This window comes from Ursus americanus, chromosome 8 (assembly GCF_024610735.1).
Source record: "Ursus americanus isolate L20-20 chromosome 8, mUrsAme1.1.p, whole genome shotgun sequence".
NCBI classification, from domain to species: Eukaryota; Metazoa; Chordata; class Mammalia; order Carnivora; family Ursidae; genus Ursus; species Ursus americanus.
The window spans coordinates 20,588,275-20,604,424 of NC_142134.1; the positions used below are offsets into that span (position 1 = coordinate 20,588,275).

General features: G+C 45.0%; 1 protein-coding gene across 1 annotated transcript in view; it reads left to right on the forward strand.

Moving 5' to 3' along the window:
• The first annotated feature begins 4,788 nt into the window (after positions 1-4,788).
• The window catches only part of PRKG2 (protein kinase cGMP-dependent 2), a 99,893-nt gene continuing 88,531 nt past the window's right edge, over positions 4,789-16,150 (forward strand). The window contains exons 1-2 of the mRNA XM_045790326.2: positions 4,789-5,072; positions 14,580-15,053. Of these exons, the coding sequence (XP_045646282.1) occupies positions 14,593-15,053 (461 nt within the window). The 5' untranslated portion in view covers positions 4,789-5,072; positions 14,580-14,592. The remainder of the gene's footprint in view (positions 5,073-14,579; positions 15,054-16,150) is intronic.

Below are 16,150 nucleotides of genomic sequence, written 5' to 3' on the forward strand. Positions count from 1 at the left end.
AACATATTTCAAATTCTTTCTATAGAATTGTGGAAACGTAAGCATAATTCTTCTGGGTAATAAGTCACAGCTCACTCTATCCCCAGGGTTTGGGCCTGCTGTGGTTGCTGTGAGACACAGAGCAAAGATGAATCAGATGATCCTTGCCCTCCAGGTATTTACAGTGAATCTGGGGTGATGAGAAATGTCGAGAGATAACAATAATACAAAGTGGAGAGTGACAAACAGCATAAAAAGGGCTGAGATAAAGTGCAGGCTTGTGGGAGTTCTGAAGGCATACACCTACAAGTAATGAGCGAAGCTATGAGCAGAAAGAGAGAGAGTTGGAGGTAGGCGGGAGAGAGGGAGGCAGGGAGTAAGGATAGAATCCTGGGCAAATTGAGAATGAGTGGAAGTGGGATGGAGGAGGGAGGACTTTCAAGGAGAGCATGAGCAAGAGACTGGTCAATCCCAAGTATGGGACACAGGTAGGCTCTGGCAGCTGCCGGGTGGACTGGGAAACCACCCAAATGTGCTCTGGGTTCATGCTCACGGGGTCATTCTCTTCTCTGTCAGGAATCTGCAGGGAGGCATTTGGCAAATGAGAGGCCACTGTCCCCTGGAAGAGAAGAATGGAATGGAGAATGGTGCTCCCAGAGCTGGGCCTGGAATATTGTGTGATATTAGTAATGAGCTTCCACCGAGGAAGGAGAGACACTAAGTACAGCGTTCCTTCTCAAGTCTCTAGTATCTTGGGAAGCAATGAGAAAGAAAAAGATGGATTGATTGATTGATTTAGAAAATCGAGGCAGTAGATGGAAAAATGGAATGTTCTGATTGTTTCTTATATATTAAAGATTTGAGCTTGGTATGTTCTGAAGATGTACTAATTGATACTGCAAAGGCCCTGCGCTGAAGTCCAGTAAGAGAGACAAACAGTTACCAGGTGTTTGCGACTTGGGGCAGCACGCTGCTGTGGGATCCTAGAGGAGAGAGCCACTATCCTGCAGCATCTGTGAGACATCATGGAAGAAATAAATGGCTTTGAGGTGAATAGAGCGATTGTTGGCTGCAGGGAGGTTGGAGACAGAAAAGCTGCAGTGGAATCAGCTGGCCCCATTTCATACCCATGTCTAGTGATGCAGGCCCCCAGAGGGCAGGAACACCAAAGACAAACCGTAGTTCGGTCCCGGGTCAGGGTTTGGCAAAGCTAACATGAACGAACAGCACAGCAACCTAAGGTTCTAGCCGTAGCAACAGAAATGGCTGCCCAGGGGTCAGTGCAGTAAGATAAGCACACCAGCAGACAAATGAAAGAGAGGAGGGAGGGGAGCAAAACCAAAGAGAGGGTGAGAAATTGGAGGGAGGTTTTGACCCTCTCACATCCTCAGGAGATCTTCTGGTGATTCACAGCGGAGAGCTCAGCTAGAGCCCGGGAAGACTCTCAGCTGGGGCTTACCCACAGCGAGCACGAAGGCTGGCCTGATGAGGTGGCCTGACAGGAAGTCTGTGTGCCAGGAGAACTCTGGAGCTTCCCGTGAGGCAACTGATCCCAAGAAAACAGGATTCAGGCTGGATGAGCTTGAATCAGAGCTTAGTCATGCAGGGGCTTGGGAGCCTGTGTTAGGCATGGAAGCACTACTGTGATCTGTTTCCAGCTCAGTCCCTTGCATGCAGTGAGAAAGAGAAAGTAGGAAAAATCGGGAGATTTTTGTAAAATTCAAGGCTGCTTGGATACTTCTCCAAATTGCATGTAATGCAAAGACCCACATTTTACCCTCTACATCTCCACAGGCTACCTCTGGGCTTTGACACCACGAGAACCCTCGTGCTCCAGTGACAGTGTTTGGCAGAGACCATGACACCCAGTGGAGCAGAGGCATACCCAGTGGGAGAGGGTTTATTCATGAATACACCTCCTGCCCCACCAGTAGGCCCAGGGAAACCTTGCAGAGGTGTCCTGGAGGAGGCTGTGTTCCTCAGTCAGTCACCAGGAAGGATTTTGGCTTCTTCCTCTCTCATTGGAAGAAGTAGCCAAGATTAAGCCTCTGGAATTAGATAGATCGGCTCTGTACTTCAGTAGTTCTGTGAACTTGATCAAGGTATTTAACTCTCTGAGCTTGCTTCCCGGGGTTGGCTTACCTCTTCGATGTCGTCAATGAGAAATTGCATGTATGCCTTTAGCCCGTGGCTGAGTCAGACCACACCCATAATTCCCCTGCCCGAAGGCTCCTCCTCCTTGCTGACTCTTACTCATCCTCTGTGGAAATGTTATTTTTTTCAGAGGAGTCATCCGTGAACCTCTCTAGTGGACTCTAGATTGCCTACCTGACATCCATTGGCAATTTCTCCTTTTTGTCTGGGTATCAGCTCCTCAAAGAATGCAATTCTGAAAAGTTCCAGGGCAAATTCTGAAGAGCCTAAGCCCATTTTGGTAATCCTCCCTCCATGCCCAGCATTTAGGTGTGGGCACGGGACTCAGTCTGGACTAATGACAGGTCAGACGAGGGCAGCTGGGAGCTGCCATGAACTCTTGAGAAGAGACACCCTCTGCTACTGTTGGGCACTGTCAGGATTTTCTGTCGCACCAGAGGCTGCTGCAGCCATCCTGGGACCACCGCGGGGTGGGGGCAGACCCAGGGACCGAGCTGGCGAGCTCGAGCAGCCCGAGCCTACCCTGACAGCACTGAGGTGCTGGATTTACCAGCCAGAGCCTCTCAACCTTGGGACTTCTAGCCACATGAAACAGTAAATTTCCTTATCATTTAAGACATTTTAAACTAGGTTAATTATTAATTGCAGCTTCCTGCATCTAGATTATAACCCCATATTTTTTTCCCCTTACATATCATATTTTCTTTCATGGCACTTTTTACATAGATGTTAGTTCTGTGTTTATTCGTTTGATGTCTGTTTCCCCTGCTGGACTGTAGATTCTAAACTGCCAAGATCGTATGTTGATTTTGTTCACCACTGAGCTCCCAGATTGTAGCATCGTGCATGAGACATAGCAGCTACTTACGCACTTTTGTTGAAAGAATGAATAAAGGCTCAAAAAACGGTCACTTTTTTCCTTCTTCTCTTCTCCAACCTCCTTGTTTTCTTACAGCTCAGCAAGGTATTGTTGCCAGAGGACAGGATCTCTGGGAAGGAGCTCTTGCTCCCCCTCAAACTCTTGACTAGATGGGTGACCCCAGGCTGCAGGAGTATATCTGTGCTTTTCAAGCTCTTGCCTCAAGGAACAATAAGAAAATACATCTTACATGGTTGACCCAACATACACATATACACATATTTAACTGAAACGAAAGATATACAGAGCATATATACTCTAACTATGCATGATGTACTCTGAGACTTTTATTCTATTTCATAAAAAATGTGGGCCCATTAATTAGCAATCCACTATCCACCCCCCATGGGCTAAATGAACATAAGGACTTTAAAAATCGGATTTCCTTCTCGTTGTTGTTAAACTGTTCATAAAAATCCATTCTATTGACTTAGAAGGCCATGATTACAGTGACTTAACAATGACTTAATAATTTTTTCCTTTTCCTGTGGAATCCTTCCCCAGACCATCTCCTCTAGTTGGGCTATTTTGAAGGCCTGCATAAAATGGAAAGACTCTAGCATATGTTCATGAAAAAGTACTTTGTACTTTTGCTTTTTTTTTTTTTTCCAGTTAGCACAAAAACAAACAGGACTACATTCTTCCTCCCCTGAAATGCAATGGCCGCATTCAACATATCTTCTGTGGGCCTCATTTCTATATAAGTTTACGTATGTACTAGCGCAGACCAGTGTTACATGAGTCCCACGGCCACCATGTGGTTTAAAACCCAAGAGAGTTGGGTTCCGACGTTCTCTAGAGGCACCGTGAAGAATAAAACCTCACTGTACTTCCCATTTTTCCACACAGAAACTGCCCTTGTCCTCAGTGGATTTGCCGGTGAAATTCCTCTGGGGGCAGGAGGAAAGGGGAAAAGCCACACGAAGATCTCACAACTCCAGAGCACAGCAAATAATGCGGTGGGGGTATATATATATTTAGAAAACCATAATGCTAGCCTCAGGGAAAAAAAACAACAACAACAACATGTAATCAAAAGGCGACTAGGAGAGCAACATCAGCCTGGGTGATGAAGAAAGCTCCCTACTAAAGGACCTACAGATTCCGAAGGTATAATCTCTGTCCCTTAAAACTCGGTTCAAACCACTGCCCCCGGCATCATGTGAATTGGCAAACTAGATGCAAGTTATGGTTCCAGAGTCCGGGACAAGCGGGTCTCCAAGCTCCTCCGGGGTCACATGTCTTCTAGAAGGGCATCGGTGTGACCGAGGAGAGCACGTCCAGGATGTGTGCCCCTGTTTGCGCTCTGGGAGGGAAGGCGAGGTGGCAGAGAGCTTGCAGGGAAAACAGACTGAAGGGGTGGGGGAAGAGGGAGGGGAAGGAAAAGATGAACACGTCCCTGAACTTTCCTCTCCCCTCGCCCCACACACTTGAAATAGAAATAATAATAACAACATAAAAAAATGCTTTACAACCACGATGTTATCTCCCTACTTAAGTTGCCTCACTCCGGAGGGTATGGGGTATAAAGTGCAGACTGCGGCTATCTCCGATAGATAGCTTGTCTCGGGAGTAAAGGTTCGGCCGGGGTGGGTGCGCGCGCGGTGACCCCACCTTTGGGAAGCCGGCTCCCTGCTCTTCCACGCAGTAGCCCCGCTGACCCTCCCCCCTCCTTCTCCGCCTCTCCTCCCTCTTTCCCTCCCTCCCTCCCTCCTTCCTTGCGTGTCTGCTCTGCACCGGCCCCCGCGGAGGAGCCAGGCGGCAGCACCCAAGCCGCCGCAGCTCCTGCCCGCAGCGCGCTCGCCCGCGCCCCCGGATCCCACGTAGCCCGAGCAGCCGCGTTGGCAGCCCCGGGCCCGCGCTGCGCGCCCTGCGCACGGCCGGGTTCGCTGAGCTGCCCTGTGCTCGGCTCGGGCGCCGCAGGCGGCTGGGGAGGGCGGCGCGGGAGAGGACGCGGAGACGCAGGGGCGGCGGCGCCAAGGTGACAAGCGGTGCACCTGGAAAGTTACCCGGCTGTCTGGTGAGGTTCGCGGGCGGAAGGCTGGGGCGCCGGGGGAGCGCAGGGTGGGACGGGGTCGGGGTGCGCGCGTGTGCTTGCTGTGCGTGCACTGCGCGCTGTGCGCCTCCGTTCCACACCCCGCCGGTCTCGTGCATGTGCTGTCTGTGGACGTGTGCACGGGTTGCGTTCGCTTGGTGTGGCAGTCTTTCGTGGGCAAGGGAAGGCTACTTGATTTTAAGAAGCTTGGCTAGGGGCGGAGGGGAGAGCTTGGCCCCAGTGGGGATTCCTCAGGGCTGTCACTCCTTGAGCCCGGAGCAGAGCAGCCTTGGAGACTGTCGCTCCGGGCTGGGGGCTTCGCGGTGCTGTCAGGGCGTGCGCTCCTGGCTTTGGCCAGCCCTGGGTAGCTGCTAGAGACGAGTACTCGCGCGAGGACTTCATGAGTCCTTGTAAACTTGTGTGGGTGTTCTCTGGCACTCCCCACACCGTGAGGCGCTTTCACGTTGCTTGCTCTGTCTTTGCTAGTGATGAAGAAACAAGAGCAAGCAAACAAAAACAATAAATCATCCACTTAGGGGGATGAGAGAAAGCAGTGGGTTCGAATTTGAGAAGAACTAGGGTGCGAATGCATGGCAGTTGAGGCCAGAGATAAGAAGAGAAAGGAACAACTCAGGCAGGATTAACAGGTAGAAAGGTCTGATAGTAGCCTTGGTGTCCTGATCTTCACCTTGTTCCGGAAGTTCCTAGGGGCTTTTTTTAAATAAAGGAAGGAGCAACATACAACCCCTCCCCCCTTCTTTAGAAATTATTGTCTCTTTTCTTTGTAACTCCTGGACGAGGTGATCATCCCACATAGCATACAGTATCTGTTGGCAGCACTCCTTTTAGTTCACGGGAAGAGTATGAGATAGTATGGTGGAGAATTCTCTTTGGAGAATTAGAGGCCGTTCTCTCTGTACTGAGACACTGTGTAACTGAGAATAAACGGCATAAAATGATGGTGCACAGAGATCTCTCTGTTCCATGTGAAATACTTAACTATAGTCCTCTGGAATTCTTACAAGTGAGGCTAATTCACAGCACAGTGAAGACATATGCTGCTTGGATGTTGCCTAAATCTTTTGATCCCATATTGTCTTGCTTCCTCTAGGCCATTTTCCTATCAATTATTCCCTCTTCTCTTATGTTTTCATTTTCTCTATCTTTGCTGGTTTGTTATTTTGGGCTTACGAATACTCTCAGCTTTCCACTGTTCTAAAAATCCATTTCATGAACCAAGATACCATCTTGAAGTCCCTACTCTCAACATTGGCTCTTCCCACGGTCCTTTGTAATCAGATTTCTTTCCCAAGTCATGTGTGAAAGGCTAAATTCCATGCTTTTCCCTCCAATTCAATTTGCTTTGATGTATCTGTGGGATGTGAACAGCGGCCTGCTCACTTCTTGAAAATCTTATCTTCCTGGTCTCTATGATACATTTCCTAGATCTCTTATTCGTACAACTATTCTTTCCCCATCTTTGTGATTTGCTTCTCCTCCTCCTCTTCTTCTATAAGTAAGATCAATAGGTATTATCTAGATGTACATATATAATGACTGAGGCATTCCTTTCTTTTCTCCGAGTGATCTCATCTACTAATGGGACTTCAGATTCTTCCCTCTGTAAAGCCGTCTCTTGCCTTGACCTTTCTTTTTTGCTACTGTCTGCTAGATATTTCTACCTTGATGACACTCAGGCACTTCATACTCCACACAGATAAATTTGGCTTCATTACTGTCTCCAGAAAGCACACTCATTCCCCTGACTTCAGTCAGTGTCACAGTACCCAGCCCATAGATGGTGCTCTCCTCATTTTTGAATGAATGAATGAGTTAATAGTACTACCTTCCTCCAAGCCTTCTAAGATCAAAATATTGGAATCATTTTTTTTTTACTTCCCCCGTGTACACCCATTTACTCACCACATTGAGGGATTTAGCCCCCAAAGAATTCCTCCCACCACTCTCATTTTTTACTACGAATCCATTCGTACCCTCTCTCACTTTTACCAAAGCAATGGCCTCTTCTAACTGTATCTCTAGTTTTTCTTTCAAGTGTCATATAGGCCTAGACACTTTTCCTCTCCTCATTGCCAGTCTCCTGGGCACTTTCGTCTACTACTTAAGCTTCAGCCGCTACCTAGGCAATCAAAGACATATTTTCAGCTCCCTGCTCCTGATTTTCTTTCTTTCTTTTTTTTAAAGATTTTATTTATTTATTCGACAGAGATAGAGACAGCCAGCGAGAGAGGGAACACAAGCAGGGGGAGTGGGAGAGGAAGAAGCAGGCTCATAGCGGAGGAGCCTGATGTGGGGCTCGATCCCGTAACACCGGGATCATGCCCTGAGCCGAAGGCAGACGCTTAACCGCTGTGCCACCCAGGCGCCCCCCTGCTCCTGATTTTCAAGTCCCTCATGTCTTACTTCCTACTGAACTCCTCCATATTAGTTTCCACAGGTCCTTCATACTGAGCATGTCCAAAATTAAACTCACTGTCTCATCCTTTCAATCTGCTCCTCCTTTTGGTTAATGACATCACGTCTTACCCAGTTGCCATAATGGAAATTTCCAAATCTTTGTTCTCTTTCTTCTTATCACCACTCAAATTCCATCAGCTATAATCTCCTGACCTACACCTATAAAATTACATTTCACTGTCTTGGCCTGTCTATCTGATACTCTGACACCTAAAAATAGCTGAATGGAATGCTGCCACATTTGACAGTGAAAATATAGGATATGTGTCATTTGTAAAATTCACTATGATCATTCTGTTGGGTGGAGACGCACTTCAAAGAGATAGTCAACCTCTGGAGTAGCTGAAACTGAAGCTCATATGACTGCCTGATGAAAGAAGATTCCTCTCCAAACTAATATGCTGTGGGTAGAGAAAACATGCAGTAGATTCAAAACTGAGCCCCAGGTCATCAGTCACAAGATGGGCAGATGCTTTTAATTGTGGCATCAGTAGGGACCTGGGCTGTTCTCACAATGGTAGCTCTGTGGGCTTTCTTTCCTTCAGGAAGAAGAAGCAGGGATTTATATATTTAGTGATGGTTAATTATTTTATAAAAGAACTTTGGTGAAACAAATTAAGGGTAGCACCAAGAGCATCAGTTTCGTATAGACTTAGAAGATTATTTATAAAATCCTGTGTCATTCACTCCTGTGATTTCAGGGTAAACTACCCATATCATTAAAAAAATAAAAGAATTGATTCTACTTTTTGTGGTTTATTAAGGGGAAGGAAATTGCAGAGTTACTTATAGCATAGCTTTGACCAAATCCCTGATGATCGTGGTTTTCTCTTCTGGCTATCTGGGGTTAGTCCGTGTAAGCAGAGTTATCTTGAGTTCAAGAAGTTCAAGACATGAGAATGGGGCTGGGACTATGGCCTTACCCTGTCCTCATCACCTTTTCCTTGGATTGGTGCAGTAACCTCTTACGTTGTTTCTCTCCCTCTAAGCTCTTTTCACTCCACGCCATAATTATGGCCAAGAAAATCATGTTTTCTCAAGGACAAATCTGACCATATAACTTGAAAAAACTTGATGGGCACTAGAATGCAGATACCATAACATGGCATATGAAGCTCTTCAGCATCTTACTTCCTGCACTACACTTTTCATTGCTCATCACGCTCTTTCTCCCATCATGCCTTTCAGCCTGTTTCCTGGATATGCTGTCAGCTTTTTTGCATTCACTCCTTAATGTGTTTTTTTTTTAATTAATGGACTTAAGTTTTTTGGGCAATTTTGGGTTTATAGAAAAATCAGACAAAAATTACAGAGAGTTTCCATATGCTTCCCTGCGTTACCCCTCACGTCCCCTATTCTTCATATCTTGCATCAGTGTGGTACATTTGTTATAATTGATGAACCAGGATTGATACATGATTATTAACCAAAGTACCTAGTTTACAAAGGGTTCATTCTTTGTGTTGTACTTTCTGTGGGTTTGGACAAATGTATAAGACGTGTATCCACCATTACAGCATTACACAGCAGTTTCACTGCCCTAAAGTTCCTCTGTTCATTCCTCCTATTCATTCCTCTCTTCCTCTCCCCAAGTCCCTGCAACCACTGATCTTTTTAATGTTTCTACGTTTTGTCTTTTCCAGCGTGTCATATAGTTGGAATCATGCAGGGTGTAGATTTTCCAGATTGACTGCTTTCACTTAGCAATATGTATTTAAAATTCCTCCATGTCTTTTCATGGCTTGATCGTTATTGCTTTTCAACCCTGAATAATATTTCATTGTCTAGTTTTATCACAATTTGTCTATCTGTCTGTCCGTTGAAGGACATCCTGATTGCTTCCAGGTTGTGGCAGTGATGAATAAAGCTACTGCAAATATCCACGTGCAGGTTTTGGTGTGGACATGCATGTTCATATCAGTTGGGTTATGTAGCTTTACAAGCAACTCCCAAACGGTCTTCCAAAGTGGCTGCATCATTTCACACTCCCATCAGCAATGAATGAGAATTCGTGCTGCTGCACATCCTTTCCAGCATTTGGTGTTGTCAGTGTTTGGGTTTTGGTCATTCTGATAGGCGTATGGTGGTATCTCACTATTGATTTAATTTGAGATTCCCTAATGACATATAATCTTTTCGTATCCTTGTTTTCCACATGTGTATCTTCTGTGGTGAGGTATCTGTTTATATATTTGCCCATTTTTCAACTGGGTTGTTTGTTTTCCTATTGTTGAGTGTTAGGAGTTCTTTGTATATTTTGGATACTAGTCCTTTTTTAGATAGCGCTTTGCAAATGCTTTCTCCCCGTCTGTGGCTTGTCGTTGCAGTCCCTCAACAGTGTCTTTGTAGAGCAGATGTTTTAAACTAATGAAGTCCACCTTACCAACTGTTTTCCTGTCATGGATTGTGCTTTTGGTGTTTTATCTAAAGTCGTCACCAAACCCAAGGTCACTTAGATTTTTGCCTCTCTTGTCTACTAGCCATTTTATAGTTTTGTGTTTACATTCAGGTCTTTGATACATTTGAGGATAATTTTTATGAAAGATGTAAGATCTGTGTCTAGATTAATGTGTGTGTGTCCAGTTTGTTAAAAACCAACAACAACTATCCTTTCCCCATTGAACTGCTTTTGTTCCTTTGTCAAAGGTCAGTTAACTATATTTGTGTGGGTCTATTTCTTAGCTCTATTATGTACCATTGATCTATTTGTCTATTCTTTCACTAATACCACACTGTCTCTGTTATTGCAGCTTTATAGTAAGTCTTTTTTTTATAGTAAGTCTCAAAGTCTGGTTGTATCGCCACTGACTTTGTTCTCCTATAATATTGTGCTCGTTTAGTACATATTGTTTGATCAATAAGTTTTTCTACTGAGGTGGGTTATTTCGTTGGGTAAATAATGGTAACGGTAATAATAATAATAATGTTTAATATGGCTTATCTCATTGGACCTTCTAACAACTCTACATGAGATGCATAGTGATTTTATCTGCCCATGGCTTTATCTGTGGGTCTGTCCCTCTAGTCTATTATTGACCCTCAAGCCCAAAATCATGCCCAAGGGCAGGTGTATACTAATGAAAGTGCTCAGATTGAGACTCTGGCTCTGTCACCTTAGCCAGCACTATACCATCTCCCATATTTACAGATAAATGTATTTATATCAGACTCCAGATGGGGAGAGAGAGAATAGATGTTATCTAGATCAGAGCCAAGATTTGGGTTTCAAACTACTGTAGGGCTGGAGGAAAAACAGACAACAAAGCCTAACTCCTCCCACGTTGGCTCCCAGGTGTTAACCCACCTGTAAGAGCCTTCACAGTCAGTTTTGCTTCTCTTGTGTCTTTTCTAGTTACTTCTTGTATATGATGTCTTCTAAGTGGTGATCAAATTAATGTAAAAATAATTTAAAATTGCATGTAGTTTTCCTCTCTTCTTGCTCAATGCCACAACTCATTCTATTCCTCTTGCCTGTTTCTGAAGACAGAAGAATACTGCCTTCACAGCGAGCCATGTTCTTTTTTATTATCTTCCAAGATATTTAGGTGGGCCCCTTTGGTTGAAGGCTTACACTGCAATATATGAAAACAGGTAGAGGCAGCGCGAGGGAATTACAAAGCTTGTGGAGTCCTTGCAGTCCTGGAACCCAGGCTAGGTCATTTATGAAGGCTTCTGGTCTCCATTTTAGGTGGGGCTTCTCTTATCAGGGAAGGTTGCCCAGGCTGTTCCACAATCATTTCTAAATGGAAGAGATAAGCCAGGAGAGTAAGGTTCCCTGCACCCCTGGGAATAACTGGCATCTTTAGAGACCTCTTGTCTGGAAGGCATCCAGCATGCTAGACTTTGTCCCACCCAGCAATGATCTCTTTGGGGACACTCAGTGCCCATCCCCAGCCACACGCTCTAAGAGCTACTTGGTGGCCTGCTGTGTGTCAAACATTATATAGGATACCTTATAACCATAGTCTGCATAATAACGCCATGAGCTGGATATAATTACACCCGTTTCCTAGATTGAAAAACAGGATTCTAAGTCATTTGTAGAAGCTCACACAGCCAGGAAAGGGCAGGTTGTCTTCCTACCCTGGCTGGCCTGACTCCATTGCTCATATGAAATTCTGATCTTCGTCTCCAAGCTCATTTCTTATTACATCATGTCTTGCCCTCTGATTCTAAGAATGACTCGAATAACCTGTAGTTGCTAGATCGATGGGCAACATCCTGTGTTGCTAACAATATATTCTCCTTGTGGCTAACAATACATTTTTGAGAAATAGCTTATCTATCTTAGTGACTAATATAGGAAACAGAGTGAATCTAATTAGGTTTGGTGAAGCCAAGCACTTGAAGCCTTGGCTTGAGGGACAACAAAATTTACATGAGTGAACAAACTAAGAAATCAGACTTAGTATTGAGCCATTCAGTAACTTACTTACATATCTTAAATTAGTTACTTGAAAGATGAGTTAATTTCACCCGTCTTTAGAATTCTAAATAGCTTGAAAGATTTACACAGCTTCTAAGCTGTCTTCATTAAAACCAGAGAAGAGTTGGTGTTTTGGGAGAATTTAACACCTGCCTAATTATGTTTCAAGTTTGTGAAATTATTGGATTGGAGCAGGATATTTTGAATACCATACATAGAGCAAAAGTGATTCTAAGGCTTTTCATATTTAGAATGCTGGAACTGTTTTCTCTGTCCAATGTGATTGCAAATTCATGGAGCTATGCCCCTGATCTAGTACACGACACTGAGTTAGGTCTTAGTAAACAACTGTTCTATGAATAAAGAATGAATTAGTTTAATGTTACGTTTAAAAGTTTTTGTGTTTACTTTTCTTTATAAGGCAACCCTTTTCCTCCGCCCACACCCCTTCTTCCCTTCTGCTTTGGTTGGGAATGCTTGTCCATGGACCCAAAATTATGTCTAGGAGATGGCCCACTGCAGGATGTTAAAAACTTGTGCACACATCAATTTCAGATACCTCTGGGAGCCCCCATCTCACGCCTGCGAAGGAGAATAGCATTCAAGTTTATTCCTAGGTCCCAGTCTGACGTCGTCGTCTTCTTCTTCTTCTTCTTCTTCTTCTTCTTCTTCTTCTTCTTCTTTAAGATTTTATTTATTTGACAGAGACAGACACAGCGAGAGAGGGAACACAAGCAGGGGGAATGGGAGAGGAAGAAGCAGGCCTCCCGCTGAGCAGGGAGCCCGATGCGGGGCTCGATCCCAGGACCCTGGGATCATGACCCAAGCCGAAGGCAGATGCTTAACGACTGAGCCACCCAGGCGCCCCTCCCCCCCCCCCCAGTCTGACGTCTTCTGAATTGCTTATTTGGGTACAAGGGTGTCCAGGGCCACTTCTTTGAATTCTAGTCTCCTCAACCTTTTTATATATTCTTAATATATAAGAATAGTAAATGCTGCCCAGTCAAGAGAAACTTAAAGGTTAAACCTGACACATCTCTGCGACATGGCATGGCAGTTCTCCCGAGGCTAATGTTTATTACTGACTACTTTGAACCTGAATTCTATGAGGAATATCTGGGTATTGCAAGATTACTTCTACAAGTCCATGTATTTTCTGTTTGTGCTGTCCATCCTAGGCGATGTGCATCGGCTATTTTGTTGCATCTGCTTGAGACTTAGAGGCTGTTTTACATCTTTCCATCTATGTCTTTATTGCTGTAGAGGTCATGATTATTCTGGGGGGAGGCTAGCGAAATCAGTCTGAGCATTTCATTTTTCTTGGAGTTTGAAATTTGGAGAGAGAGAGGGGCAAGTATGTGTGGCTTATGTAACTATAAAGTGTCATCTAGCTCTTCGGTATTACATAACAAGAGAGAATTTAAACTTAGTTTACAAGTGTTATAATGCTTCTTGAGTTATGGCTGTCAACAAGTACACAGGCGGAAGTATGAAGTTTAAAGAGGTAGCCTAAGAAGACTTAAACCTTACAGGAATTAAAGCAGTATTTTCCAAACTCACCCTTTCAAGTTTTCCTTTGTGGTTTTGTTCATGTGTGCTTATTATCTGCAGGGGATTTTTTAAAAATTTTAATTGAATTCATTCAGTATACCCGAATACCTAATTTATCTTCTACTTAAGCAATAACATCAACAAAATCAAAATTTTGTGGGGCCAATTATTTGTATTTATAAGGAATGTTAAAATAACACATAGCTTTGAGCAACAACAAGAAACCATTCTGAATCAATTAAAACCACCCTGATAATCCCGGTTTATGTGTCCCAGCCTGAGATCTGCTGGATTAGGGACTTACTTGGGGGCCTACATTGAGCATATTCTTAATAGGAAAAGAGTGGAGCCTTGCACCAAACATCATCGTTTTCCGACAACCTTGGCTTTAGGATATGAAGTAAAGGATGTCAGAGAGTCCCCATACCTCCGGTTTACTTTCTAGGAACTGCCACCCAGAACTTTTTAACCGTGAGCACCATCAGAAATACAAAACCTAGTAGGTACACGCAGCAGGAGGAAAGTGTTAATAAGGCAATAGCAACGTGCAGTGTCGTCTGGAGGAGGAATGCAGACGTGCTGTTTTCTAAATCAGGGGATAGTTTCCTGCTGTAACTGCACAGGGCGCTGAGAGAGTGGTGACATGACCCAGCCTCGGCTTCTGTAGCTGCTCGCTTGTGTGGCTTCTTGGCCCTGCTGACTTCCAGTTTGCAGTTTTGTTGTGATGCTTTTGACAGCTGTCCAGGGAGACTGACTGGAGAGAACAGCAGGTAACTCGGGCCACTCATGCAGAATGCTTAGGTGTGACACCTGTGCCATCAAAGGGACAGGGGACAAGGAAACCAAGTGCCAACTTATGGGAAGATAAAGGAAATCAGTCAATAGCTTTCCCTCTGGAAGCAGAGGGAATTTATTGCTTATCAAATAGTGATGACCGCTATGTTTCTATTTATGAAAGAGATTGAAACGAGGGGTGGCGGGGGCCGGGAGGTGGTGAAGCTCCACTAGGTAACTCCCGGTTCTCTGCCTCCTCCCAGGTCCTTGAGCAAAATGGGAAATGGTTCGGTGAAACCCAAACATTCCAAGCATCCGGATGGCCACCCCGGGAACCTCAGCACCCATGCGCTGCGGAGCAAGGTGACAGAGCTGGAGAGAGAGCTGAGGAGGAAGGACGCCGAGATCCAGGAGCGGGAGTACCACCTGAAGGAGCTGCGGGAACAGCTGTCCAAGCAGACCGTGGCCATTGCCGAGCTCACGGAGGAACTCCAGAGCAAGTGCATGCAGCTCAACAAGCTTCAGGATGTGGTGCACCTGCAGGGAGGAAGCCCGCTGCCCGCCTCTCCGGAGAAAGTGCCTCTTGAGGTCCACCGCAAGGCCTCGGGCCTGGTCTCCCTCCACAGCAGGAGGGGGGCGAAAGCCGGGGTGTCTGCCGAGCCAACAACCCGCACCTATGACCTCAATAAACCCCCAGAATTTTCTTTCGAGAAAGCAAGAGTCAGGAAGGACTCCAGGTAAGAAGTTCCCATGCTCTCTGGCTCCGAGAGTGTTACTATTGTGCAGGACTAGGGCGGTATTTTCTTAGGCCGCTTCCGTGGAAAAGAGAGAATAACCCTTGTGGATCTGGACACAGAGGGACTTCTAAAATGGGTCTGTTTTGGAAAAGGGTCCCCTTCGAAGCAGAACTTTTCTTTAAATCAGGAATGACGCTTTACCCGGTCTTTGGTTTGTGATAGGTATAACCGAGGAGCTGAGTTTATGAAAGTCATGTCCATTATCTCGAAAACCCTAGGGGAGTGCCGACGGAGTCTTCGGAAGTCTGCCCTTCTGTCTACAGGAGTGGACTTCAAAGTGTACACAAATCACAGTGAATTGTGAATATGTGTAGCCAAAACCGCTTGCTAGCACTTAGGCTGCAAGCATCGTGAAAAAGGAAGAAGTTGGACCCTCCGCGGGGGATGGATTCATTCATTCAGGTTGAGCGCCATGGGCCGCCCACCACTGTGATAGGCGCTAAGTGGATACTAGTGGGTAAATAGGCACAGAGCCTTTCTCATGGGGAGACAGACTACACAAAAACAGGTCGACACTGCGTAATTATTAATTGGGAGAAATGATATGATGGGGACCAACAGTATAGTGGTGGTGTCTGCGATTAGGGGGAGAGAAAGGCAAAAGAATTGGAATTGTCCTGGAGGCCTGGCTGAGGAGGCCTGAGGCCCAAAGGAGGTAGAGAAGCATAGATGAGGTGGAAAGGACATTTCAGACAGAGGGAACAATGAAAAGTTAGAATTGATTTTGAAAATAAAGATTTTTACAAGAAATTATAAATGTTTATGACAGCATCCCTATATGTGCATGTGTGTGTGTGTGTGTGTGTGTGTGTGCATGTTTCCTAACCAGGAGATTGACCAGAAACATCCCAAGTTAGGGTCTCTTTTCGGCATTATTTTTAAATGAATGAATATTTATTAGTTGAAATTAGATCTTTTGCCTTGATAATGTCTTGGCCGAGCCTGGATTTCTCTTGCAAAAAGCAAGATTTGTGAATTCAAAACAAATTTTAACTTATTCATAAACACAAGTCATATAAATCAACATAAAACATCTG